The sequence below is a fragment of the Ovis canadensis genome, chromosome 10 (assembly GCF_042477335.2).
Source record: "Ovis canadensis isolate MfBH-ARS-UI-01 breed Bighorn chromosome 10, ARS-UI_OviCan_v2, whole genome shotgun sequence".
NCBI lineage: Eukaryota > Metazoa > Chordata > Mammalia > Artiodactyla > Bovidae > Ovis > Ovis canadensis.
In genome coordinates, this window is record NC_091254.1 from 46252199 (window position 1) to 46280098 (window position 27900).

Consider the following 27900-nt stretch of genomic DNA (forward strand, 5'->3'; position numbering starts at 1 on the left):
ATTATCACGCTAGATTAGAGCATGATTGAAATAATGAAAAGCATGGAATTGCTAGAACTTGGAGACGTGGTCCATTACTGGTGAGTAAGGGGTGGGTGGGTGCGTGGGGAAATCTCAGAGGATGAGTGGCTTTGTGAAGGTCAAGGGCTGGTTAAGGGAAGACTCAGAGCGGACATCCTGGGCTTTCCAATCTTCAACTTATTGCAAAGGAAATAATTTCAAGTAGAAATATTATGCAATGAAGAACAAGAATTACGAGTGCAGAAATCAAAGCCCGAAATGACCTGTGTTTTGCTTTTGTTTCTATGGCTGGTGTTAGCTTCCCTGATTGCCTTAGTTGACATTGAAACCGAGCCTGTTTTTCTTGCTGCCGCTGTGGACTGCATCCTGGGCATCCTAGGAGATGGAGCGGGGCGCGCTGGGGGTGGGGGTACAAAGAACGTGGGTCCGCAGTGAGGATCCACCCAGCGTGGACCGCGACCCTCGGCTCGCCCGCGCGCCAGCCTGGGGCGTCCGCGTGCCGCGCGGCTGTAGCACCCACCCTGCGGCCTCAAAGCCGCTCGCGCGCGAGGTGGACGGTGGCTGGCTTCAGCTGTCCCCACGCTCATCGAGAGGGTTCCGGGACTCCCGGCGGGGCGGGGGGTGGGGGGAGCAGGCAGCTCTGGCCGTGCCTCCTCCCCGGCCGGGGGCCGCCGAGCCCCTGCGACCTCCCCGGCGGAACCGCGCCCAGTCTCCCCCTCACAGTCGGGGAGCCCCGGGCGCGGCGGAGCGCGGGCTGCGGACCACGGCGGGCACGTGGGCTCGGCCGCAGCGCTGCGCCAGGCACCGGCGCCCCGGCACAGCCCCTGCGGGTGGGGAGAGGGATGCTCCCCCCCTTTCCACTTTGCACCAGTCCGAGGGAATTTGCGGTCGGTGACGCGCATCCTTAAGCGAGCCACCTGCAGCGCGGGGCGCGCCGCGGAGGGCGGCATCGCAGGGCTGGGCCGGTGCGGCCTGGGGACCCCGGGCTCCGGAGGCCATGCCGGCGTTGGCGCGCCTGGGCGGCCGGCTGCCGCTGCTCGGTAAGGCCCCGCTCGCCCGCTCGAGCCCCCGCGGCCCCCGGCCCCCACCCAACGCGGGCACCGGGCGCGCGCCTCCTCCGTCCCCGCCGCCGCGCGCCTCCCCGCCCCGCTCCGTCTCTCGCTCCCGCGCCCCTCCCCTCTTCCGCGCCCTCCCGACTCGCCCTGAAGTCACCCGCGGCCCCGGCCCGGCCCACCCCGCGTTCTCCTCCCGCTGGTCTCGCGTCGCCGCTCGGGCTCGGGGCCGCGGTCCCCACCGGCCGCCCCGACCCCGCGGGCGGCCTCGCGGAATCGGTGCCTGCGGGGCCCGGGCCGCCCCGCCCGTCCGCCCGCCCGCCCGGCGCGCCCGGGTTCTGGGCCAGCCACCCGAGTCTGCGGCCCCGAGCTGGGCGCCGGGGGACCGGGACTTCGTGTGCGCCGACCCCGGTACCGCAGACTCCTGGGTGGCGTCTCCAACTCTTCTTTTGAGGTTTTGATGTCGGGAGTGAACTCTGATGGGAAAAGGCGCCCGGGTTCTCCCCAAAGCGAGTCATCTCGGGTAACGACCCCCCACCCCGCCTAATGTCGACTGGATCAATGAGTAGATACTTTGGGAAATATTATGCAAACGGGATTTACATCTTAAAATACCCGCTGACCTCTCCTCTTGTACTCGATTTTTATCCTGGCGTTAAACCCCAAGAGGCTTTTCAAGGACTCAGCTGACTGTTCCCAAATAATCTGGATAGCATAATTGTTACCGGGGGAAAAAAAAAAATCCTCTTTACATCCAGTTCATCTGTTTGGAAAGAGGAGAGGGTTGGTTTGTGTTTAGGGTGAAGGAGGCAGAGTTTGGGGGGCCAGGAAGCCTCGGATCGTGTCCTAGTTGGGGGACCTAGTTGGGGCAGCCTTGGGGGACCATCACTCACTGCCCCTGTCCAGCCTGTCCTGCTCTGTCCACGGAGGGAGTCTGGCTGTGTCTTCTCCAGCTCCCAAACCCTAGCAGTCTGTCTTGCATCTTCCGTGGACCATAGAGAAAATACTTGCAGTATAGACGTGCAGGAATTATTTCCAGTAGCTTTTGTTTCAAATAATTCAGAATTATAGAGTTAAAAAATAAAAATAAAACATAAGGGGGAAAAGAGTAGAAAAGCATCTTGCATTTCCTAAACATCTCTGTTAATTGGTAAATATGTACATTTTTAATGTACAGTACAGAGTTTTTCAGAGTCTATTACAAAAAGCTTTCTGTTAATGTGTAACATGAAGTGGTAATGGGTTTTTCAGTCACATACAAAGGCTTTGGGAAAGTATAAACATCAGTACATGCAACTGTATACAAGCTGCATTGAATTCTTTTATATTTCAGGACAATCTCAGAAATTCCTACATCTCTCTCCAGATTTTTCTAAATGAGGCATAATTCACAGACAACAAATATGCACACATCTTAATAGTACAACTCCATTAGGTTTTATATACACAGTGAGTGAAGTGAAAGTCACTCAGTCATGTCCGACTCTTTGTGACCCCATGGACTGTATTCTGGCCTGAATTCTCCAGGCCAGAATACTGGAGTGGGTAGCCTTTCCTTTCTCCATGGAACCCAGGTCTCCCACATTGCAGGCAGATTCTTGACCAGCTGAACCACCAGGGAAGCCCTTTATATACACAGGTACCTGCTTAATCATTATTTCATAAAGATAACAGAGCAATTGAACTCCACCACCTCTGATTTACCACCCACCCACTCCCCCAAGGTAGCCACTATTCTGACTTTTTTTAGAAAGGAAAAAAAGTGGTTTGAATTTTATTAGAATCACACTGGTTTAGTCACATTTACTATTCTGACTTCTGATTCTGTGGTTTTTCCTGTTTTTTTGAACTGCATGTAAACCAAACCATTATTATGTGTTTTTTTTTAATGTCCAGTTTCTTTGACTCAGCAGTGTGATTATGAGATTCAACTTTGTTCTTAATAACTGTGGCTTTTTGTTTTTGCTTTTTTTTTTTTTCAATTGCTAGGTGCTATTTCCTTAGTATGACTAGACTATGCAGTCTATCCATTCTATTGTTGAAGAACACTTTGTGTGTCTCCAATTTTGTGTAGTGAAGAGTATAACAGTCCTGTGAATACTCTTCTACATGTTTGGGGACAGAAACACTCATTTCTTTTTGGATGATAACCTCAAGTCAAATTCCTAGATTACAGAGAAAGGCATATGTCAGTTTTGGTAGATATTGTCCAGCAGTTTTCTGAAGTGGTTGCACCAGTTTACCTTCCCACTAGCAGCGTATGGAGCTACTTGGCACATCTTTGCCAAGACTTGCAATTACAGACTTCTTTGAATGAAGCAATAAAGTAAGAGACTAAAAAACAAGGACTTTAAATGTTAAGAAAGCTCTAACTACATTGAATTATCAGATGCCATTCCCATTTCCCTTATACTGTAAGCTCTACCTTTCAAGAAGAATGATGAGGTTTTCTAAGTAGTGCTTAAAGAATGGACACAGACTCTTCATGGCCCTAATTGCATTCTATACTGATCATAGCTAGGAGGAAGATTTCAGGATCTCAGTAGCTGTGATAACTGTTCCATTAGTGTTGGAAAATTCATATTCAGAGCTTTGACTTCCACATTTAGTTGACATCCTTTGATCTTGCTGCTTATCTTACTTTGTTTGCCTGTGACCTGGTAGCCTAAAGGCGACCAACTCAGAAGGAGGTAGGCAGAAGGGATGCTCGGTAAAGTTTGGATTGGATGGGGATACCTGATGACCTGGTGTTAAGATTCCCTTTCATCCTAAAAGCCTCATTCTAATCCATGCCATCCTACAAGTTTAGACTGGCTGTTCATTTCTTCTTGGTTACTTTGAATGGATCTATAGTAAATTATCCTCTTAGGTTTCATGATTAACTACTTGGCTCCACTTTTTATCATTAAAAAGGCACTTTCATTAACCCTTTAGTTATCAGTAAAGATTTCGTTCTTGTTGAAGTTTCCTGTTGTTTAACTGAAGAACAGTCAGGTATTGAGATCTTAAGTATGGGAAAGGAAGACATTTATATTCTGGGGGGTGGGGGGAAGATGAAGAGGGAGCCTGCATGAAGAAGAAAAAGCAGTTTATTTGACAAACTTTTGTTGAACACCTATTTCAGTGCTAGGCACCATGAGGGTACAAAGATGTAAAAGATGGGGACGGGGGAACATACATATAAATAGTTGATTCAATTCTATTTTTAAAATGCATGGTCATCGCCTTTCTCCAAGAAAACATTTCAGCACAAAGTTTGCTTTCAGTTATTTAAACCTTCCAATACAGTTGTCATGATCCATAGATATCTATAGAAGAAAAATAGCGTGAATCCCAAGATTTTCGTTGCCTGCTGCCGCTGCCGCTAAGTCACTTCAGTCGGGTCCGACTGTGTGCGACCCCAGCCCACCAGGCTCCCCCATCCCTGGGATTCTCCAGGCAAGAACACTGGAGTGGGTTGCCATCTCCTTCTCCAATGCATGAAAGTGAAAAGTGAAAGTGAAGTCGCTCAGTCATGTCCGACTCTTCGAGACCCCATGGACTGCAGCCTACCAGGCTCCTCCGTCCATGGGATTTTCCAGGCAAGAGTACTGGAGTGGGGTGCCATGGCCTTCTCCATTTCATTGCCTAAGACTGCTTAAACATGGATATTACTGGATTTAATGGTTGTGGGAATGAAATGACTCTTCCATTTGAAATTTTTAGAATGGACTGTTCCAGAATGAAATATGGCCATTTATTTTTTAAGATTCTAGGAAGAAGCAATTTTCCAAATGGTTCTTTGAGCAAATTTGTTGGCTGCATTTTCCTCCCCAGAGAGCGTCCCTGCTCGATTGAGAAGCCCACAGGATGGCTCAGCTTCATGACTTTCTCTGCAATTCCTTTTATTCCCCACATCTTTTTCATCCTCTAATGAAACTCAGGAAGCGATGTGACAAGAGCCCTTGTCAGTGTTCAAGATTGTGATCTCTCTGAATCTCCAAATAGCCACCAGATATTGCCTTAATCTTTGGGTCAAGATTCTGATTTGGTTTAAAAAAAAAAAACAACAAATCTCAAAAGTATTGTATTTTATCATTGTTCTTTGATTTTGAAAAGGACCTTGAAGAGGAGAGGAATAAGAACTCGGGGGAGGGAAACTGAGGGGCTGGAAACTAGCTTGGCCTCATTTTTAATTTGCTTAGCTTGTTCTTGCCATGATGTTGTACCCTTTGCTATTCACTCCGAAATAGCGAAGTCTTGTGAATCTCACAAGACTGAATAAAGCTTTTGGTTTTCATCAAGATGATTTTGTGATCTCATTATTTTTCACATATTGATTTCCAAAAAAAGTCTTAGCTTTATCTTAGGTGGCCATACTTCTATGGCTGAAGGTTTTTCTGTTGTTTGGGGGTCAGTGAGATTTACGTATACGTGATTGAATCACGTCTATGGCTAGATCATCCTTAAGCCTTCAAGTGATGACAGCTTTTGTAGAACTCTCTGATCATCGTTAGTTGGAATCACGCAATTCTGTTCGATGGGTCCCAATACATGTAGAGGAAATTTAAAAATAATACAAAGTACACACACACTGTTCTTTTGTGGCTAGAGGAATTGCATAAGATCCAAAAGAGGAACTATTATTATTTTTTTAGGTTAAACAGTAAAAGTATTTTTTCACTGCTGTCGTTGTAAATCCATTGGTAGCCAAGAATCTGCCGTAAAATTATTTGCAGGCTACTTTAAAACAGGATATTGTCATTATTTCTTTAAACCATTGTGATTTTAAAACTTTGATTTATTTTTTTTGGCTGTGCTGGATCTTCCTTGCTGCTCGGGCTTTTTTTCTTTAGCTGCAGCTGCTCTCTAGTTGTGGGTGTGCGGGCTTCTCATCACCTTGGCACGGACCCTAGGCACTTGTGTTTCAGTGCTCGTGGCAGTGGGCTCAGTAGCTGTGGCTCCTGGGCTCTAGGGCACAGACTCCGTAGTTGTGGAGCACGGTCTTAGCTGCTCCTCCACACGTGGGTTCTTCCCAGATTAGGGATTGAACCCATGTCTCCTACAGATTCTTGACCACCCAGTTCCCAGAGAAGCCGGAAACCAGTGTGTTCTGATTGTTACATACCCGTTGAATTCAGTCTTCTGCTGCTTTGCTATTCGAGTTACAATGTTCCTAATGTTAGGGATTCTGTTCTCGGAGGTGATGCAGTTGAATATGTTAGGGTGAGCAACACAGTCAGAAAACCTGAGTTCTTTATTCTGGCCAGGAGTGTCTCTGCACTTAAGCTCCTCATTTGTGAAAGGGAGATAAGCAATATCTTACCGCTTCATCAGATAATACCTGTAGAGTGCAGCTTCATTCCATGTCAGACAGGTGCTTCGCAGAAAGAGAGATGCCTCAAGTTGGAAGGAATCGTCAGGATTTAGTTACATAGCTTCTCTCCTTGCCTTCTTAGACCGTTGGGAGCACCCTGTGGGCCAGCCAGGTGCCACATAGTTCAGATTCCTGCTCACAGTCTAATGTTGGGGGTGTTGGTGGCACCGGGTAAGCACGTAAAAGGAAAACTGCAGTGTAATTTTAGAAATAAGGACCAAGGTTGAGCCTCCAGCACAGACTGAGAAAATAGAGCAAGGCTTCCCAGAAGAGGTGATGTCAGGTCTTGATTAGAAAGTTAAGACTTAGGTGTTTCCCTAGTGGTCCAGTGGCTGAGATTTAGTGCTCTCAATGCAGAGGCCCCAGGTTTAATCCTGGGTCGGGGAACTAGATCCTACATGCCACAACTAACTCTTCACATGCCCCAACTAAGATCTAGCACAGCCAAGTAAATAAATAAAAGAAAGGTAAGACCTGATGGGGAAGGGGAGAATAAGGACTTTCCAGGCAAATAGGACAGTGAAGAGAACAGTAGAGAGGTCAGAATCAGGGAGCAGGTGGACTCTGTAAGTCCATCCTGAGTTGCTGAGGCACAAGGTAAAAGGCCCCCAGGATCGGGGAATTCTCATCTAAGAAGCTGTCAACTCAGAAAATGAAGCCTGTTCAATGGGTAGCTTCCAGAGGCTCAGCTGTGTGTGATGTGTAAGGAGTGTTTTAGGGATGTGATAAAGGACTTGGATGTTCTCCTGTGGCCCAAGAGTCTCTGGAGGGAATTCAGGGGGTCCACTGTGTCCTTTAGGGTGTGTGTATGTGTGTTTATGTGTGTGTATTGTGTATGTGTGTATATGTGTGTATTGTGTGTGTATTGTGTATGTATATGTGTGTATGTGTGTGTTTGTATGTGTATATTGTGTGTGTATGTCTCTGTGTGTATTGTATGTATGTGTGTATGTATTGTGTTTGTGTGTGTATATCGTGTGTGTATATATTATGTGTGTATATCTCTGTGTATTGTATGTGTGTATATGTGTGTTTGTGTGTGTGTATCGTGTGTGTATATATTATGTGTGTATATCTCTGTGTGTATTGTGTGTATTGTGTATATGTGTGTATTATATGTGTGTATATGTGTGTATGTGTGTTTGTGCATATTATGTGTATATGTGTGTATGTCTCTGTGTGTATTGTGTGTATGTGTGTATGTATTGTGTTTGTGTGTGTGTATCGTGTGTGTATATATTATGTGTGTCTATCTCTGTGTATTGTGTGTATGTGGGTATATATTGTGTTTGTGTGTATATGTGTGTGTGTATGTGTGTGTATATCGTGTGTGTGTATTGTGGTTGTGTGTGTGTGTTGGTGTGTTATGTGTATGAATGTATGTGTATATTGTGTGTGTGTTTGTGAGGGTTAATTGCTTTCATCAGATCTTTCAGCGTGGTCTGCGACTCAGGAAAGGGTGAGGACCAGTGCTGTAGGCTGTTCGGGGGTTTGAAGGTGAGGAGTGAGAGCATGTCGGAGCACTGACATGTATTCCAGAGGACAGTTTTGGGGTCTGTGTCGAGGATGGACGTCAGGCAGACAGGACATGGCAGAGAGGTCAGCAAGGAAGCAGTTGGCAGTCGTCCAGGCCAGACGCGACAAGGACTGGAGTAGGGGCAGTGGTGGTAGAGAGGCAGGGCCATACAGAGATGTGGGGATTATCCGGAGGTCAAAATGTCACGGCTTGGCAGCCGCCTGGATGACGGGAAGTGGGGGAGAGGGAGGAGTTGAAAGTGACTTCTGGTTTTGGGGACAGTGGGTGTGCTGGCGCTAACAGAGGAGGGGGTAGGGGGCGGAAGGAAAGGGGGGGTTCAGTCTGAGTGTAAGGTTCCTGGGGGCCACCCAGATATATAGCCATACACATAGGAGGTATGGATGTGGAACTCCTGAGCAAATGGGCTGTCGTTTATTAAGATCATGAGAAAGAGCAGAGACTGGCGAGGATGACAGCGATGAGAGTATCCCAGGCGCAAGGAAGAGCACACGCGTCTCCTTCCCTGGACTCACACTGACCACTTCTGGCTCCGCTGGCTGCCATGTATATGGGGTGGGAGAGTTCCCCACACCAAGCAGTTCTTGGGCACCAATGGATGTCCTACGGTTTAACTCGATTCTGACACTCTCTCCCCGGAGATAGTGTCAGATCCCACAGGTTAAAGGCTCAGAGCCCTCTTGACCCCCGTCAGACGTCAGTGTCAAGTCCAGCTTGCCACCAGCACAGGCTGTAAGTCAGAGGTTCCCAGGACCCCCTCCTTAAGTTTGATGACTTTGCTGGAACAGCTCACAGAATTCAGAAAAACAATCTGCTTGCTAGATTCCTGGTTTATGATGAAAGGATATAACTCCAGGATAGCCAGGTGGAAGAGCTACAGAGGGCAAGGCGAGGGGTGTGGGGAGGGCTCGGAATGTCATCCAATTCACCAACAGAAATTCATCACGGATCTCTCAGTTCAAGAATTGTTATAGAGTTTAATCAGCACACTCCCCTATTTGCCCACAGGTCACCCCTCCAACCTCTTAGGACAACCCCCCCAGCCACCACCGCCACTCCTGGGGCTGCAGAGGCAGCCCGCCCTAAGTCACCTTGTTAGCATAAACTCTGGAGTGCCCAGAAGGGGCTCATTGTGAGTAACAACAGAGACCCCTGTTGCTCAGGAAATTCCAAGGATTTTAGGAGCTTTGTGCCAGGAAAGAGCGCTTCCCAGGTGGCACAGTGGTAAAGAACCCACCTGCTAACACAGGAGACACAGGTTCAATCCCGGGGTCAGAAAGATCCCCCAGAGGTGGAAACGGCAACCCACTCCAGTATTCTTGCCTGGAGAATCCCATGGACAGAGGATCCCTGGGAGCTACAGTCTATGGGGTCACAAAGAGTCAGACACAACTGAGCTCGCATGCATGGTGCTGGGAAAGACCAAATACCTTTTGATCTAAGGCCAAGTATATTTATTATACCACATGGGTCTACTGCCCTCTTTTACCAAATGAGGAAAGTGGGACCCAAAGAGGTCAAATGACTTGCTGAAGTTCGGGGTTATCACAGCAGGTAACCGGCTCCTGAAACACCTGACTCTGAAAGCCAATGGGACTGTGTCCAAGAGACCCCAGCAAACAAAGAAACAGTTTGTAAAGGGTTTGCAAAGACTCATTGTGACTATACCCCCAGGCTCAGTGCTGAGGCAACAGACAGAAATAGCCTTCTCCCAGTCTTTTCCTTAAAGAGGCCTATTTCAAAACAACAAACAAAAAAACTTTTATTGAAGTATAGTTGGTTTACAATGCTGTAGTAGTTTCTAGTGAACAGCAAAGCAATTCAGTTATACATATGTGTATATACATATTGTTTTTCAGATTTTTTCCACTACAGTTTATTATAAGACAATGAATATAGTTCCCTCCACTATACAATAGAGCCTTGTTGTTTTTCTCCTTTATATATAGTAGTGTGTATCTGTTAATCCCAAGCTCCTAATTTGTCCCTACCCCAGCCTTCACCTTTGGTAACGATAGTTTGTTTTCTATGTCTGAATCTGTTTGTTTTGTAAGTTCATTTGTACCATTTTTTAGATTCCACATGTAAGTGATACCGTGTGATATTTGTCTCCCTCTGTCTCATACTTCACTTAGTATGATAATCACTAGGTCCATCCATGTTGCTGCAAATGGCATTATTTCATTCTCTTTTATGGCTGAGTGATATTCCATCGTACATGTATACCTCATCTTTACCCGTTTCTCTGTCGATGGGCATTTAGGTTGCTTATGTGTCTTGGCTATTGTAAGTAGTGCTGCTATGAACATTAGGGTGAATGTATCTTTTTGAATTATCATTTTGTCCAGATATATGCCCAGGAGTAGGATTTGCAGGATCATATGGTCACTCTGGTTTTTGTTTTTGGCCATTCCCTGCAGCTTGCAGAATCTTAGTCCTCCAACCAGGGATCAAACCCAGGCTCCCGACAGTGGAAGCATGGAGTCCTAACCCCTGGACCACCAGAGCATTCCCTCTATTTTTATTTTTTTAACTAACCTCCATACTGTTCTCCATGGTGGCTGTACCGATTTACATTCCCACCAACAGTGTAGAGGGGTCCCCTTTTCTCCATACCCGCTCCAGCATTTATTATATGTAGACTTTTTGATTGTGGCCATTCTGATTGGTGTGAGATGATACTTCAGTGAAATTTTGATTTGCATTTCTCTAATAATTAGCGATGTTGAGCATGTTTTCATGTGCCTATTGACCATCTCTTATGTCTTCTTTGGAGAAATGCCTATTTAGGTCTTCTGCCCATTTTTGATGGGTTTTAAAGAGGTCTGTTTTCAACCTAATTTAACATACATCTAGGAGGGGACTGCAATTCTGCCTGAGCCTGGCGAGGCTGGATGCACCATTTACGCATTTCCCCTTTGGTATCTCTCTGAAAGGAGGTTGTACATGTATCTAAAACCGTAGCCTTTGTGACTGCCACCCAGAGGACACATTCCTTGATCTGGTGGCCAGCGGGACTTGCATTTGTGGGTCCCACTGATCTGTAGTGAACAAAGAAACAGTTATTAACTGACTGTCCTTCAGGGCTCAGTGCAGAGAAAGCAGACAGAAACACTGGCTCCCATTCTTTCCCTGAAAGAGGTCTGCTTGTGTATTTTAAAAGCCACTGCCTGAGAGTCCAGCTTCACTGTGCATCTAGGTACTAACTGAGATCTTCCCTCTGTTGTTGTTGTCTTTTGGTCGCTAAGTTGTGTCTGACTCTGAGACCCCTTGGACTATAGCACACCAGGCTTTCCTGTCCTTCACTGTTTCCCAGAGATTACTCACACTCATGTCCATTGAGGCAGTGATGCCATCCAACCATCTCATCCTGTCAGCCCTTTCTCCTCCTGCCCTCAGTCTTTCCCAGCATCAGGGTCTTTTCCAGTGAGTTCTTCGTATCAGATGGCCAAAGTACTGGATCTTCAGCTTCAGCATCAGTCCTTCCAGTGAATAGTTAGGGTTGATTTCCTTTAGGATGGACTGGTTTGATCTCCCTGGGGTCCAAGGGACTCTCAAGAGTCTTTGCCAGTACCACAATTCAAAAACATCAATTCTTCAGCACTCAGCCCTTTTTATGGTCCAGCTTTCACGTCCATACACGACTACAGGGAAAACCATGGCTTTGACTATATGGACCTCTGTCGGCAAAATGATGTCTCTGCTTTTTAACATGCTGTCTAGATTTGTCATAGCATCCAAGGAGCTATTGCCTTTTAATTTCGTAGCTGCAGTCACTGTAACCAGTGATTTTGGAGCCCAAGAAAATAAAATCTCCTCCCCTTTAGGACACTGGCAAATCATGACACATCCTTACTACTGGGAGCCAATAAGCACAAAAAAGGTAATTTATGAAACTACCAAGAACTCCTTATTGGCAAATTCAGACTTAAATTGAAGAAAGTAGGGAAAACCACTAGACCATTCAGGTATGACCTAAATCAAATCCCTTATGATTATACAGTGGAAGTGAGAAATAGATTTAAGGGACTAGATCTGATAGACAGAGTGCCTGATGAACTATGAACGGAGGTTTGTGACATTGTACAGGAGACAAGGATCAAGACCACCCCATGGAAAAGAAATGCAAAAAAGCAAAATGGCTGTCTGAGGAGGCCTTACAAATACCTATGAAAAGAAAAGACATGAAAAACAAAGGAGAAAAGGAAAGATATAAGCATCTGAATGCAGAGTTCCAAAGAATAGCAAGGAGAGATAAGAAAGTCTTCCTCAGTGATCAATGCAAAGAAATAGAAGAAAACAACAGAATGGGAAAGACTAGAGATCTCGTCAAGAAAATTACAGATCCCAAGGGAACATTTCATGCAAAGATGGGCTCGATAAAGGACAGAAATGGTATGACCTAACAGAAGCAGAAGATATTAAGAGAGGTGGCAAGAATACACAGAAGAACTGTACAAAAAAAGAGCTTCACAATCCAGATAATCACAATGGTGTGATCATTCACCTACAGTCAGACATCCTAGAATGTGAAGTCAAGTGGGCCTTAGAAAGCATCATTACGAACAAAGCTAGTGGAGGTGATGGAATTCCAGTTGAGCTATTTCAAATCCTAAAAGATGATGCTGTGAAAGTGCTGCACTCAATATGCCAGCAAATTTGGAAAACTCAGCAGTGGCCACAGGACTGGAAAAGGTCAGTTTTCATTCCAATCTCAAAGAAAGGCAATGCCAAAGAATGCTCAAACTACCGCACAATTGCACTCATCTCACATGCTAGTAAAGTAATGCTCAAAATTCTCCAAGCCAGGCTTCAGCAATATGTGAACCGTGAACTTCCAGATGTTCAAGCTGGTTTTAGCAAAGGCAGAGGAACCAGAGATCAAATTGCCAACATCCGCTGGATCATGGAAAAAGCAAGAGAGTTCCAGAAAAACATCTATTTCTGCTTTATTGACTATGCCAAAGCCGTTGACTGTGTGGATCACAATAAACTGTGGAAAATTCTGAAAGAGATGGGGATACCAGACCACCTGACCTGCCTCTTGAGAAACCTATATGCAGGTCAGGAAGCAACAGTTAGAATTAGATATGGTACAACAGACTGGGTCCAAATAGGAAAAGGAGTATGTCAAGGCTGTATATTGTCACCCTGCTTATTTAACTTATATGCAGAGTACATCATGAGAAACACTGGACTGGAAGAAGCACAAGCTGGAATCAAGATTGAGGAGAGAAATATCAATAAGCTCAGATATGCAGATGACACCACCCTTATGGCAGAAAGTGAAGAGGAACTAAAAAGCCTCCTGATGAAAGTGAAAGAGGACAGTGAAAAGTTGGCTTAAAGCTCAACATTCAGAAAACAAAGATCATGGCATCTGGTCACATCACTTCATGGGAAATAGATGGGGAAACAGTGGAAACAGTGTCAGACTTTATATTTGGGGGCTCCAAAATCACTGCAGATGGTGATTGCAGCCATGAAATTAAAAGACGATTACTCCTTGGAAGGAAAGCTATGATCAACCTAGACAGCATATTGAAAAGCAGACATTACTTTGCCAACAAAGGTCCATCTAGTCAAGGCTATGGTTTTTCCAGTGGTCATGTGAGAGTTGGATTGTGAAGAAAGCTGAGCACCAAAGAATTGATGCTTTTGAACTGTGTTGTTGAAGAAGACTCTTGAGAGTCCCTTGGACTGCAAGGAAGTCCAACCAGTCCATCCTAAAGGAGACCAGTTCTGGATATTCATTGGAAGGACTGATGCTGAGGCTGAAACTCCAGTACTTTGGCCGCCTCATGTGACGAGTTGACTCATTGGAAAAGACTCTGATGCTGGGAAGGATTGGGGGCAGGAGGAGAAGGGGACCACAGAGGATGAGATGGCTGGATGGCATCACCGACTCGATGGACATGAGTTTGGGTAAACTCCGGGAGTTGGTGATGGGACAGAGAGGCCTGGTGTGCTGCGATTCATGGGGTCGCAAATAGTCAGACACAACTGAGCAACTGAACTGAACTGAACTGAACCAAGAACTAAGCCTGGGTGGAAGGATAAGATTTCTTCTACGAGAGGCTATTCTGTGAAGACTGGCTGTTTTATCTAATCCACAGAAACCAACAGAGATAAGCAAAGAAGAAGAAAGAAAGGAGTGTGTTTCAAACAAAAGAATAAGATAAAACTCCAGAAACAAACCTTAGTGAAATGGAGATAAGTGATTTACCTGTAAAGAGTTCAAAATAGGACTTCCCTGGTGGTCCACTGGTTAAGAATCCCCTTGCCAAAGCAGAGGGTGTGGGTTCCATTCCTTGTTCGGGAAGATTCCACATGCTGTAAGGCAACCGAGCCCACATGTCACAAGTACTGAGCCCACACTCTAGAGCCTGTGTGATCCAACAAGAGAAGCCATGGCAATGAGAAGTCTGATAACCTTGACTAGGGAGTAGCCCCCACTCTCTGCAACAAGACAAAGCCCACAGGCAGCGAAGAAGACCCAGCGCAGCCAAAAATAAATAAATAAATAAATAGTTGTTTTTTTAAAAAAGATTCAAACTAACAGTCATAAAGATGCTCACTGATGCTGCCTGAGAACAATACATGAATAAAGTGAGAATTTCCACAGAGAAAGGTTAAGAAGAATACAATAACTGAAAAATTCGGAAAAGAAGTTCACCAGCCAACTAGATATAGTGGAATTCATCCAATCAGAGGAGCAATAAGGGAAAAAAGAAAAGAGTGAAGACAGTTTAAGGGACTTAACAGATAACATCAAACTAAACTAATAGTCATATTATAGGTGTCCCAAAAGATGAAGAGAAAGAGAAAGGGCACAACATTTATTCAAAGAGATAATGGCTGAGAAATCCCCTCATCTGGGGAAAAGCAACAGACATCCAGGTCCAAGAAGTCCAGAGACTTCCAGATAAGATGAATGTAAAGAGACCTGCTGAGACACATTATAGATACACTGTCAGAAACTAAAGACAAGGAGAAAATCCTAAAGGCAGCAAGAAGAGAAACAGCGGACCCTCTGTAGTACTGTCAGCAGATTTTTCCACAGAGACTTTGTAGGCCAGAAAGAAATGGCATTATATATTTGAAATACTAAAAGAAAAAAAACAGCTAACCTCTAAGAATACCTGGCAAACTGTCCTTCAACAATTTTTTACAGAATACTTATTGATTTTATTAATTTGGCTGTGTTGGGTCTTAGTTGCAGCATGCAGGATCTCTTTCACTGCAGTGCATGGACTCTGGTTGTGGTGCATGGGCTCAGTAGTTGTGGTACGTGGACTCCAGAGTGCACTGGCTTCAGTGGTGGGGCTAGCAGGCTTAGTTGCTCCAAGGCACGTGGGATCTGCCCAAACCAGCGACCAAACCTGTGTCCCCTGTGTTGGCTGGTGGATTCTTAACCACTGGGCCACCCGGGAAGTTCCTAATCAGTTTTAAAGACACACGCAGACTAAAAGTAAAGGGATGGAAAACGATACTGCATGCTCATGGAAACCAAAAGTGGAGACATCTATACTTACATCAGACAAAATAGACTTTAGCCAAAGACTGTCATAAGAGGTAAAAAGGGTCAATGAAAGAAAGGGTCACCCCATAGAGGATATGACATGTGTAAATATTTATGCACCTGACATGGGAGCACCTAAAGAAATTAAGCAAATAAGCAAATGCTAACAGACCTGAAGGGAGAAATAACAATGCAATAACACAAAGGGACTTCAGTACCCCAGTTTCAACAAAGGATAGATCATCTAGACATGGAATCAATAAGGAAACATCGGACCTAACAGACATTTACAGAACATTCCATCTAACAGCAGTGAATATACAGTCTTCTCAAGCTCACTTGGAACATTCTCCAGGATGTTTCTGATCACAGAAATCAGCTACAAGAAGAAAAGTGGGAAATTCAAAATTATGTGATGATAAAACAGCATTTGCACGTTTTGTATCTCTATGTCATGTTTTGGTAATTCTCACAATATTTCAAATGTTTTCACAATTATCATAGTTGTTTTGGTGATCTTTGATCAGTGATCTTTGATGTTACTACTACAATTCACTGAAGGCTCAGATGATGGTTAGCATTTTTTAGCAAGAAAGTATGTTTTAGTTAAGGTATACACCTTGTATTCTTAGGTATAATGCTGTTGCACGCTTAAAAGGCTACACTGTACCATAAACGTAACTTGTATATGCACCAGGAAACCATAAAGAAGAAAAAAATGGCTGGTATACAAATAACCAGTCCTCAGCTGCACTAGCCTCACTTCAAATGCTTGATGCTAAATGCAGCTAAAGACCACCCTGTTGAACAGCACAGATAAGGAATATTTCCATCACCCAAGAATGTTCCCTTGGAAAACACTGCTGTAAGGACCTCTGCTCAAGATTTATAGTAAGACTTGCCTTTTGTGAAATTATACTTCCTGCATGCTTTCCTGTTGGCCACTTTCCCTTGATTACATTTTGTTTTATTATAAGATGAATACATATTTTCTTTTTAAGGTGTGCATGTACCAACATCACTGCCTTTGTTTGCTTTCACAGTTTTTTCCGCAATGATATTCCAGACTATTACAAATCAAGATCTGCCTGAGATCAAGTGTGTTTTAATCAACCATGGAAACAATGATTCATCAGCGGGGGCATCATCTTCGAATCCCATGGTAAAGTAATAGTAAAATGACAATTTTAGCTATTTTCTCTGGAGACCATATTTTGTAAGCTATTGAGACCTGCTATGGCTTATGAGCTTTTCTTTTTACGTATTTAAGTAACTATGCACTCATATGGGGTATTGATGAGCATCTCTCCTCATTGTTACCTGGGACTCCATCCTAACAAGAGTCACATTCTCTTCGGGCTTAGATTTTGGAAGGACAGTGATACTCAGAATGAATAAGAAACAAAGATTTCCTTTTCTCCTTAAAATAAAGCCAGGCTTCTCTCTCAAGCCCTGAATCTCTAAATTTCCAACTGCCTCCTGGGTTTACATAAATAGATTTTTTCCATTTGCTCATTAAGACCCACCTATATAATTTACTTCATTTCTATTTCCCCAAACATCTTGCTTTAATGGATTTCTGTTTACAGCCCCATCTAGATCCTAAGCTTGAAAGCTCAGCCTCACTGTGGACTGCTTCCTTTCTCTGCCCTCACATTTGGTCAGTTACCAAGTCTTATCAATTTCCTTTCTTTCCTAGTTCTTATTTAACCACCTCATATTCTCCAGTCTCCCTGCTGCTGCTAAGTCGCTTCAGTCGTGTCCAACTCTGTGTGACCCCAGAGACGGCAGCCCACCAGGCTCCCCCGTCCCTGGGATTCTCCAGGCAAGAACACTGGAGTGGGTTGCCATTTCCTTCTCCAATGCATGAAAGTGAAAAGTGAAAGTGAAGTCGCTCAGTCATGTCCAACTCTTAGCAACCGCCATGCGGACTGCAGCCCACCATGCTCCTCCGTCCAGTCTCCCTGCCACTTCCCTAATTCCAGCCCTCATAGTCACAATAATATTGTAAGTGGCTTCTTCCTTCTACAGTTCAGCTCAGATAGGGCTGCTGGACTTCTTTTTTTTTTTCTCTTTCTTAATTAATTTTGGGCTGCACCGAGTCTCTGTTGCTTTGCATGTACTTTCTCTGGTTGCAGAGATCTGGGGCTACTCTAGATGGTATGCTCAGGCTTCCCTTGTGAACACAGGCTTTAGGACGTGCGGGCTTCAGCAGTTGTGGCACACAGGCTTAGTTGTCCCATGGCATGTGGGATCTTCCCCACCCAGGGATCGAACCCGTGTCCCCTGCTTTGGTAGGTGGATTCTGTACCCCTGAGCCACCAGGGAGGCCCCTAGACTATTCTTCTTGAAGCATAGCTACATTCTTTACAGCCTGGCTTGGTCTTCTCATGACTTCAACCGACGTGCATATCACTCCATAAACTGGCTCTGACTCCTTCAAGTTCCACCCTTGTTTTTCATTACTCTTCTTAATGCTACTCAGCTAACATAGCCTAGGTGTTTACTCAAATGAAGGAAGCTTAAATGATCAAGAAACTGAAAATATTAGAAGTCTATATACAATAAAATGTGAACATAAATTAACCAATTCTATGGTTTTTATCCAGTTCAGGATTCATACAAAGCTATAGTTACTCTGTTTTCTTTTATAGAGTACATATAACATGGAAGCGTAGTTTGTTTGTTTATTTACTTACTTATTTGGGTTTAAATTTTTAACAGATGTTGGTGTCATTAACACATTGGCTTGTTAATAATTAAGACATTTGGCGTACATGATATTTTAGTGCAGACAAGAAAAAATTTTACTATTATTTGCTGTGATGTTTTAAACTTTTAGTGTCTTTTCAATGTGAGAAAATAGCTGCACACATTTAAGTGCTGTCTTATAAATCACGATCTTTAAAAAAAAAATCCATGATGATTGGTCTTGGTTCCTAGTATTAAGCTCTGTATTATCTTTTTTATGTAGAATAAATTGTATTCTTATGCAATATTCAGGATTGTATTAAGACCTAGTAGTTCCTAAACCACATCAAGCAACCATCCTAACCATGGCAAAACTGAACTTTCGCCTTCCTAAAGCTGAAGCCGCTCCTTCTGGGTATTTTCCTATTTTGATGTGAGATGGATTATTAGGGTGTCAGTGGCTTTTCTCAAAAGCAGTTTTGATTTCTTCCATAGTTCACGGTTCTCAGATGAGACATCTTTCTAAAACTCATAGTTCACAGGTTTTTTGAAGAACCAAGCACTCTTTAGTTGACTAAGCTGGCCAAGGCAGCTCTAATAAATAAGCAACTCCATCCTGAGCTGTATCACAGTATAGCCTGGAATCAAAATAGGATTATTTTACTGTTTCCACAATTCACTTAATTGTTATTTCAAATCTGAGATTTCCCATCATTATCATTTCTGTTTGAAGATTAAGTTGGTGTGTCCTGAGTTTCTCCCCTACAAGGCTACTATTTTTCCTTTGTAGTTAAAAAGGATTGTGGGGAGATACAAATATTCTGTTTCTTCTCTGTTTTTCACCCACTGATTTTAGCATCCACTGGTGGATCTTGCCTATAACCATTATTACTGTGAAGTTTTCCTAATGATGAGCTTCTTTGCCCCCTTGTTCCCTAACTGGAATTAGGGAACAATTCCCTAACTTGTTCCTAACTGGAATTCTTCTGTGAGGAAGAGCTGTGTCTTCTCTCCATGTTATTTTTTGTTGTTGTTGTTGTTTTTTTCCTCTCCATGTTATTTATTTAATCAGTCTAGTCTTATAGATACTTATTTTATTGTATGGATTATAGCCCCAAACTAACCCTTTATTTTGTGGCTCCGATGTTTCCAGCTTTGGTCACTGGGAGCTACTTCAGCTTGGTTCCTGTGTCTTTTCAACATGTCCCCATAATTTTTGAAGCACACCCTTACTTTTTGGCACTACAGCATAGTTCAGACTCATCTTGTATTTTTCCTTTGCTGGCCCTGGAACTAACCACTTCTCCAAGAAGCATTTGGTTCATGGAGAATAGTATTTAGAAACCAAGATCTGAGAGCTGAGTGTGCTCATTGCTCCTGAGCATTGTTGCTTCTGGGTCTTCTTGGCAGACAGAGGTAGGCTATATATGCTTGTATACTACCTGCACCCTCCATCTATACAGACTATATTTATCTCTTTATCATCTCTATCTATGTATCACCATGAATGCATGCTGATAACTGTGAATTCAATTCAGCACCAAAGGGTTCATTCTACCTTTCTCTCTTGCCTCAGTTGTACTTCTCTCTCTGACAGTAAGACCCCTGGCTTTCATTATCTGAAATAATCTACTTTATTATCATTCAATAATAATATTCATTTCTGGTGTAAATGGCAGCCCACTCTAGTATTCTTGCCTGGAGAATCCTGTGGACCGAGTCTGTAGCCTGGTGGACTACAGTCCCCAGGGTCGCAAAGAGTCGGACATGACTGAGGCGACTTAGCATACACGTGCTGGTGTGTCAGAATTGCTAACCCACATCCCAGTGAGAAAAAGATTTACCAACTAGAATACAGTGCGTGTGTGCTAAGTCTCTTCAGTCGTGTCCAACTCTTAGCGACGCTATGGACTGTAGCCCGCCAGGCTTCTCTGTCCATGAGGTGCTCCAGGCAAGAATATTGGAGTGGGTTGCCATGCTCTTTTCCAGGGGATCTTCCTGACCCGGGGATTGAACCCATGTCTCTAACGTCTCCTGCATTGGCAGGCAGGTTCTTTACCACTAGCCCAACCCTGGGAAGCCCCTGGGAATACAGTACTTGTGTGCAGTTCTTTTTGTCTTTAACCTCATACCATCCAAAGCATTCTTTTCCCAAGTTACTTAGGTTTGTTCCTTTCTTTCCCAATCCCTTCACTCTGATTATGTTAGTTATTTGTGATGCAGTTAAGTTCACTTGGTTTGCATTCCATTTTGAGTTCCCCCATATCCTGGTTGATGTTAATGATTTATTTTGTGAGTATCTGAAACGTGATTATGGTCCTGAAAGCTAAAGCTATGTGATAAAAGACATACTCAGAGAAGTGTCGTGCCTTCTTCATCCCTACTTCCAAGTTTCCTCCTTTCCGCATCTATCTCCTGTACTGAGCCTGTCCCTTAAGTTTTTTATGTTAGTCCTGTATTTCTTGTGCACAAATGAGCAGATACATGTGTATTGTCTTAGTCGCCTTCCTTGTTACCCAAAGGATAGTGTAACTGAAAGTAGAAACATTTTGAACCCAGCTTTCTTCACTTAGCATCTGTCCAGGAAATCAGTGCAAATCAGTTCATGGAGCTTGTCCTCATCCTTCTCTATAACTGCGTGTCCTCGATTGTGTGGATGGACCACAATTTATTCCATCACTCTGCTGTGTATGAGCGCTTAAGTGCTTCCCTATGTGCAAGCACTTAGGTGGTTTCTAATATTTTGCAATTATAAATGATGTTCAATCAGTTGTTGGACGTACAGTCTTCAAAATGGGATTGCTGGCTGAGAGGGTGAAGTGCATAATAGTTCTATTAGGTGTTGGTGAATTCCAGACGCCGCCCCAGAAGGGTGCACCAGTTTGTCTTTCTCCAGCAACGTATGAGAGTGGATATTTCCTTATAGCCTCACCAACAAAATTTTGCTAGTGTGATAGATAAGTGCTATCTCAATGTTGTTTGAGTTTTTCTGATCATATGTGAATTTAAACATTTTCTCATGTGTTCAAGAGCCATTCTTTATAATGTTTTTGTGAATTGTCTATTTATTTCTTTTTCCCTTTTTTCTATCGTGTTTTTGCTTCTGTGTCTCTCAGTGTTAAAAAAATTCTTTACATATTAGGGGTATTAGCACTTTATTTGTCATATGCATCGCACATATTTTCTTCTGGCATGTCAGGGTTTTGTTGTTGTTGTTCTTGCTTTACTTTATTCTGAGCCCATCTTTTAATATCCAGCTCAGTTGCTGCACTCCAGTGGAGCATCTCCACCCCTACTGTCCCCACCTGGAAGTCACTTCTCCCTGCTCTGAAGGTCCAGAGCCCTTAAATGCACCTTCCGAACTTGTGCACTTGTGTTTATCAGGCACATCACATTTCACTTTGTTTTGCTATTTCTTCCTGTTGTTGTTGTTCAGTGGCTCAGTTGTGTCTAACTCTTTGTGACCCCATGGACTGCAGCACACCAGGCTCCCCTGTCCTTCATCACCTCCTGGAGCATGGTCAAACTCATGTTCATTGAGTCGGTGGTGCTATCCAAACATCTCATCCTCTGCCGCCCTTTTCTGAATTTGGGGGTAGCACAATTCAACCTATAACAGTCTATAAAGCATTTTTAGAAATGCAGCCTAAAATTGTCTTTTCCTTAGAGAATTATAAATGATATGAACTTTAGTCAGTGGCATGTCCTCCTTGGGTTATGATGCGCTCACATGTTGTATGCAGGATTTCCACATGTATGTATCTGGTAAAGTTTCCAGCTAAAAGGAAGAGTTATTAAACCTGCCCCTGTAGTAAATTCACGTTGTTTCATCGATGGCGTAGGCATCAGAATCCCGGGAAGACCTGGCATGTGCCTTGAGGCCTGAGGGCGCAGAGACCATCTACGAAGCGGCCACGGTGCAGGTGGACGTGGCTGCATCCATCACACTGCAAGTGCTGGTCTCCGCCCCAGGGAACACTTCCTGTCTCTGGGTCTTTAAACACAGCTACCTAAACTGCCAGCCACACTTCGATTTACAAAACAGGTAAGTGGGAACCAGGGCGGCAATGTGTAACCACAAGGATTTTTGAAGGAATACTTTCTTCCCATTAAAAAAAAAAGACATTCTTGCTTCATTTGGAGTTTCTTTTCAAACTGCTGTAGACGTCCATTGTAACTCTTATCTCCAGTGAAATAAAGTGAACCAAAAAATTAGTTAAGTCATGGATTCATGACATTTTGTAGCAGTCAAAATGCACAGGGTAAACAACACAAAAAGTGAGTCCTAATGTAAACTACGGACTTAAGTTAATATCAGTATTGGTTCATCATTTGTAGCAAATACACCACATGTATGCAAGATGTTAGTAACAGGAAAACTTGGGGGTGGTGGGGCGGATGGGGAAGGATGTGTTCAGGATCTCTGTGTTTATGCTGTTTTCCCATAAATGTAAAATTGTACTAAAAAATAAAGTCTATTAATTTAAAAAGTTATATAGACATATATGGTATATTTAGGGCCTAAAACAGAGAAGGTGACGGCACCCCACTCCAGTACTCTTGCCTGGAAAATCCCATGGACGGAGGAGCCTGGTAGGCTGCAGTCCATGGGGTCGTGAAGAGTCAGACACGACTGAGCGACTTCCCTTTCACTTTTCACTTTCATGCATTGGAGAAGGAAATGGCAACCCACTCCAGTGTTCTTGCCTGGAGAATCCCAGGGACGGGGGAGCCTGGTGGGCTGCTGTCTATGGGATCACACAGAGTCGGACACTACTGAAGTGACTTAGCAGCGGCAGCAGCAGGGCCTAAGAAGGGCTTCCCAGGTGATGCTAGTGGTAAAGAATCCACCTGCCAATGCAGGAGACATAGGAGATGCAGGTTCTATCCCTGGGTTGGAAAGATCCCTTGGAGGAGGAAATGGCAACCCACTCCAGTATTCTTCCCTGGGAAATCCCATGGACAGAGGAAGCTGGTAGGCCATAGTCCATGGGGTTGGACATGACTGAGATTCTGAGCAGCCAGGGCCTAAGAACGCAGTGATAGCTGACAAAATGTAAAACAAATAGTGAAAAGGATTTTAAAGGTGGCTGTTTTCAAAAAATTTTATTTATGTATTTTATTTTTGGCTCCACTGGATCTTCATGGCTATGTGTGGACTTTCTCTAGTTGCAGCGAGTGGGGGCTTCTCTCTCACTGTAGTGCAAGGGCCTCTCATTGCAGTGGCTTCTCTTGCTGGATCACACAGGCTCTAGAGTGCAGGCTCAGTAGTTGTGGAGCATGGGCTTGGTTGCCTCACAGAATGTAGATTCTTCCCAGGCCAGGGATCAAACCCAAATCCCCTGCATCGGCAGGCAAAGTATAAACCACTGGACCATCAGGGAATTCCAACGGGTTTTGTTTTCATTTGTCTTAAAGATAAAAAATTAGAAAATTTCTCTTCCATTCTGGTTAAAGTAGCAAGGAGCTGACTAGTTAAAGTAGTGAGAAGCTTCTTTCTGGGAATTGTTTACCTGTTTTGTTTTCCAGTATGATGAGCAGAATTGCAATGTGTGATATCATGAAACATTAGAAATTGACCTCTGTGTGGCGAGCATTGGTGTCAGGATCCAGAAACACGTCTTAGATTGACAGCAAAGCCCTGACTCTAACCCTGTGCTGACTGCAGCCCCCTGCTGTCCATGACCAGGGAGGGTAGGAAGCAGGTGGCACGGGCCATTTGAATGCCCACTTACTAATTCTACAATGCTTTATTCTCTAATTCTTGGGTTGTTCTGGCATCCCAAACTAGCAGAGGCATTGTCTTTCTAGAAGCAATGCAGAAAACGGCCCCTCAATGACTCAAAGAGGGCTCCATGCCACCTACCTGGGACACGGGAGAACACCCATGATTGGCTTGTACCAAGGATTCGAATTTGTTTGTACAAGGTCAGACCAACATTGGAGTAGTTTTCAGGCCAGTAGCTATAATTCTGAAGTCTGGTTCTAAACCTTAGAGCACATTCATTTTCCTTTCCTCTTTTGAGGCCATATTACTCACTTCTCTTTTTTTGCTTACGTTTACCTTGGGGTTAAAGCAAAGCACTCTGTTATTAAGAATTTTGCCTTAAAGAAATGTTCCAATAATTTCATTAAAATCTAATACCACATGATGTTATCACTCTGTGTATGCTAGAAAGCATGTAAATGATCATTTTTTCCACACACCATAGAATTCCAGTAAAACAAAATGAAATCTCTTCTTAGAGACTAATATATATACATATATATTATATGTATATAGGTATATAGATATATAGATATGCATATATAAAATGCCACAACAGCTCTTGGAGTGAGACCAAAAAGAAAAATTAAAAAATTAGGGTTCTTTTTACTCTGCTGAAAGAGTGCCTTTTTTTGTTGTAGGTCAGGCAGCCAAAGTCATAGGTCTTTTGTGGGTTAGTTAACCTAGTACCAAGACATTTTTAGCAACTTCTCCATAGCAAAGAGTTACAGAAATTAAGGGCTTCCCAGGTGGTACAGTGGTAAAGAATCGGCCTGCCAATACAGGAGACACAAGAGACACGGGTTCGATCCCTGGGTTGGGAAGATCCCCTGGAGAAGGCAATGGCAACCCACTCCAGTATTCTTGCCGGGAGAATCCCATGGACAAAGGAGCCTGGTGGGCTACAGTCCATGGGGTTACAAAGAGTCAAGACACAACTGAGCACACGTGCACACACACACACACACACACTCACACAGAAATTAAATCTGCTCTTAGACTCAGATCTGATAACCATCTCAGAGTTTTGTATGAGATCCCCAAGAGTTCACACATGATACTAGGAATGTGAAGAGTTCAGAGAAAGAAAGCACGTCAAAACACCTGCATGAGCAAAAAATACATATTTGTCGTTGTTTGGTTGCTAAGTCGTGTCCGACTCTTTGTGACCCTATAGACTGTAGCCCTCCAGGCTCCTCCGTCCATGGGATTCTTCAGGTAAGAATACTGGAGTGGGTTGCCATGCCCTCCTCCAGGGGATCTTCCTGACCCAGGGATTGAACCCACATCTCTTACATCCTCTGCATTGGCCTGCAGGTTCTTCACCACTAGTGCCCCCTGGGAAACGAAGGCCCCTAGCCAGACTGATCTTTACCAAGTATCTGAAGACTTAGAAATACTCACATTGAGACATCTCTCTCCTTGTATCTATGTGATGTATCAGTGTGATTATTATCTCATAGGAAAATGCTTTGTGTCTGATTTTACTTGAATTCTTCCCCCTGAAGGGATAGGGCACAAAACGAACTATTCTTAGTCTCAGCACATCTTGCTTGTTCCGTCATGTGGTTCTGCAAACGGGGCACCAAGGCATGTGACCAGGTGGCTGGCAGACAAGCCTTCGGAGGATGCTTTATCGTTGGCAGGAATGCTGCCCTGATACCAAGGAAGGCATCCCACCAAGTCTATGTGGTTTTGGCAGGAGTTTTTCCTCCAAGGGGCTTGGGTAGCATGAGGTGAAGGCACTCACTCCGCAGGGAGGGACCGGATCAAGGTCAAGGTCAAACTAACAAGGCCCAAGCTGGGTGTCGGGCGCAGGACAGGGGCTTTGTTCTCCACGGAGATGAACCAGAGCTGCCCAGCTGCCTTCTGACTCAGTGTGAAATTTGATGGTTTTTGTTTCACACGTTTTCCAGATTAACCAGTTCTCTTTCTTGTGTTTCAGAGGAGTTTTTTCCATGGTCATTTTGAAAATGACAGAAACCCAAGCTGGAGAATACCGACTTTTGATTCAGAGTGCAGCTACCAATTACACAGTATTGTTTACAGTGAGTATAAGAAGTAAGTGCCATTTGCTCCTAGGTTTTCTCAATATTCTAAAGGGGTGGTTGGAATCTAAGAGCTCTTACCAGGTGCCCCAGACAGTTTAACCAGGTTTCCCTAGACATCTGGCTGAATTAATTGAACTCAGTTCAACCTCCCCCATCACCTATTGAGACTCTGCTGTGACCCACAGACTGAGAGTGAGCACTCTTCAGAACCTCTATTTTAGGGCTGCCCATTTTTTTTCACTGACAGACGGATGACAGGGAAGAAGTGGAAAGCATTTTGACCTTAGAGTCAGCAGACCCGAGTCCTTATTCTGGATCTGATGTGACTGCTTTGGGCAGGCCACGGCATCTTCTCTGAGCCTCAGTGTTCTGATCTGTAAAATGGGGTTACACAGACATATCTCACAGGATTGCATGAGCTTAGGCAATGAGAATGTCTGTGTCTGCTCTGTCCAGCAAGGACACAGGTGGCTGGTGAACATTTGAATATATGAACATTTGAACATTTGAAATATTGCCAGTGTGACTGGGCATCAAAGTTGTCACTTTATTTAATCTTAATCAATTGAAAGTTGACTTTAATAACCATACGAAGCTGGTGGCTGCTGTGTTCCTTGCAATGCTCCCATTGCTATGCGGACCATCAGGAGCAAGGCAGAGGTTCTCACCCGGGGTGTTGGGGGGCCGGGGGAGGACGGGGACACAGCTGTGCTGTTGGCAAAACCACTTCTGGCATGTCTTCTGGCTTCTCCTTCTCTCCACCAAGTTCTGCCAGGCCTCGAGGTTGTGCAGACACAGCCTTGTAACCCTCCCAACTGCTTTACCCCACACGACAAACGGGGACTAGAGGTGGTGCGTTCACATGGATCCCGCTGCCTTTAGGGGCCAGGGCAGCACTCCAGAAACTCTGGTTCATCCACTGTAAATCAGGCTCCCTGGCTGCACTTTGGTGTGACTTGCAGGCAGCGTGTGCAGTGCCTGTGCATCCCGGCCCATAGCGGTGCAGGGCTCAACGACCAGAGGCTGAGCTTGGCCAGGTCTGCACTCCCAGCCTCCCTGCCCTGGGTCTTGCAGTCAGAGCTGCAAACAGCAGAGCCATTTAGATTCCCACAAGGCTCATCTGAACCGGGCTGGGGACACGGTGTTAGGCTCCAAAGTCAGCCTGTCAGGCAAAAGCCAGGCAAAGTCAAAATCGGTCAACATTTGTTTTGAAAAGCCCGCCAATTACTCTGATATGTAAAGAACCAGAGCCCTAGAAGGTCAAAAGTCAAGAGGTACCTCTCATTGCTCTTTGATTTCAGTCTTGTTCCTGACCCCTCCCTAGTCCTGCACTCCACTCTGTGAGACAGGAAGCCCTCAGGTTGGAAGAGAATGAGAGATTTTTTTTGCTATTTCTTTCCCTCAGTTTTTTGCCAAGTGTTGAATTTGTATAAAGTAAATATGCGTCTGCTGTCTTTATTATACTTAGGGCAACTTTTTTTTAACTGAAGATTTACAATGCACAAATGAAAGGAAAAAGATTTACAATATAAAAATAGCACAACGATCATTCAAGTAAGTTGCAACTGTTTTTAACGGTGCTGCTGGGTGGTGGGATTCAAAAAAAATCAGGTGGGTTAGACTTGGCAGCAGTCAACATGAAAAAGAGGAAAGGGTTTAGCGAACCACAAGCTCAGTATTAACCAACAGTATGTTATGGTTGCTAAAAAAGGAAATCAGAACCTTGGCAGCATTCGCAAAAATGTAATGTCTGGGTTAAGAAAATTCGTGGAAAATTACTATTTACAGTTCTACATTTTTGCAGATGAACATTGACAAAACAGAGCCGCCAGGATAGTGAAGATCTTGGAATTCCTTAAGTTAGGAGAAGCTAAGGGAATTAAGAATGTTTAGCAAAGAAAAGGAA

At 44.2% G+C, this 27900-nt stretch overlaps 1 protein-coding gene across 3 annotated transcripts in view; it reads left to right on the forward strand.

The window, feature by feature from the left end:
- Nucleotides 1–740: 740 nt before the first annotated feature.
- The window catches only part of FLT3 (fms related receptor tyrosine kinase 3), a 67684-nt gene continuing 40524 nt past the window's right edge, over nt 741–27900 (forward strand). For 2 of the 3 annotated variants that reach the window (XM_069601666.1, XM_069601668.1), the window contains exons 1-4: nt 766–1061; nt 16529–16647; nt 22019–22221; nt 25889–26004. In XM_069601666.1, the coding sequence (XP_069457767.1) occupies nt 1019–1061; nt 16529–16647; nt 22019–22221; nt 25889–26004 (481 nt within the window). In that variant the 5' untranslated portion in view covers nt 766–1018. Of the gene's footprint in view, nt 1062–16528; nt 16648–22018; nt 22222–25888; nt 26005–27900 lie in introns of all 3 variants that reach the window. The other variant, XM_069601667.1, reaches the window with a different exon arrangement.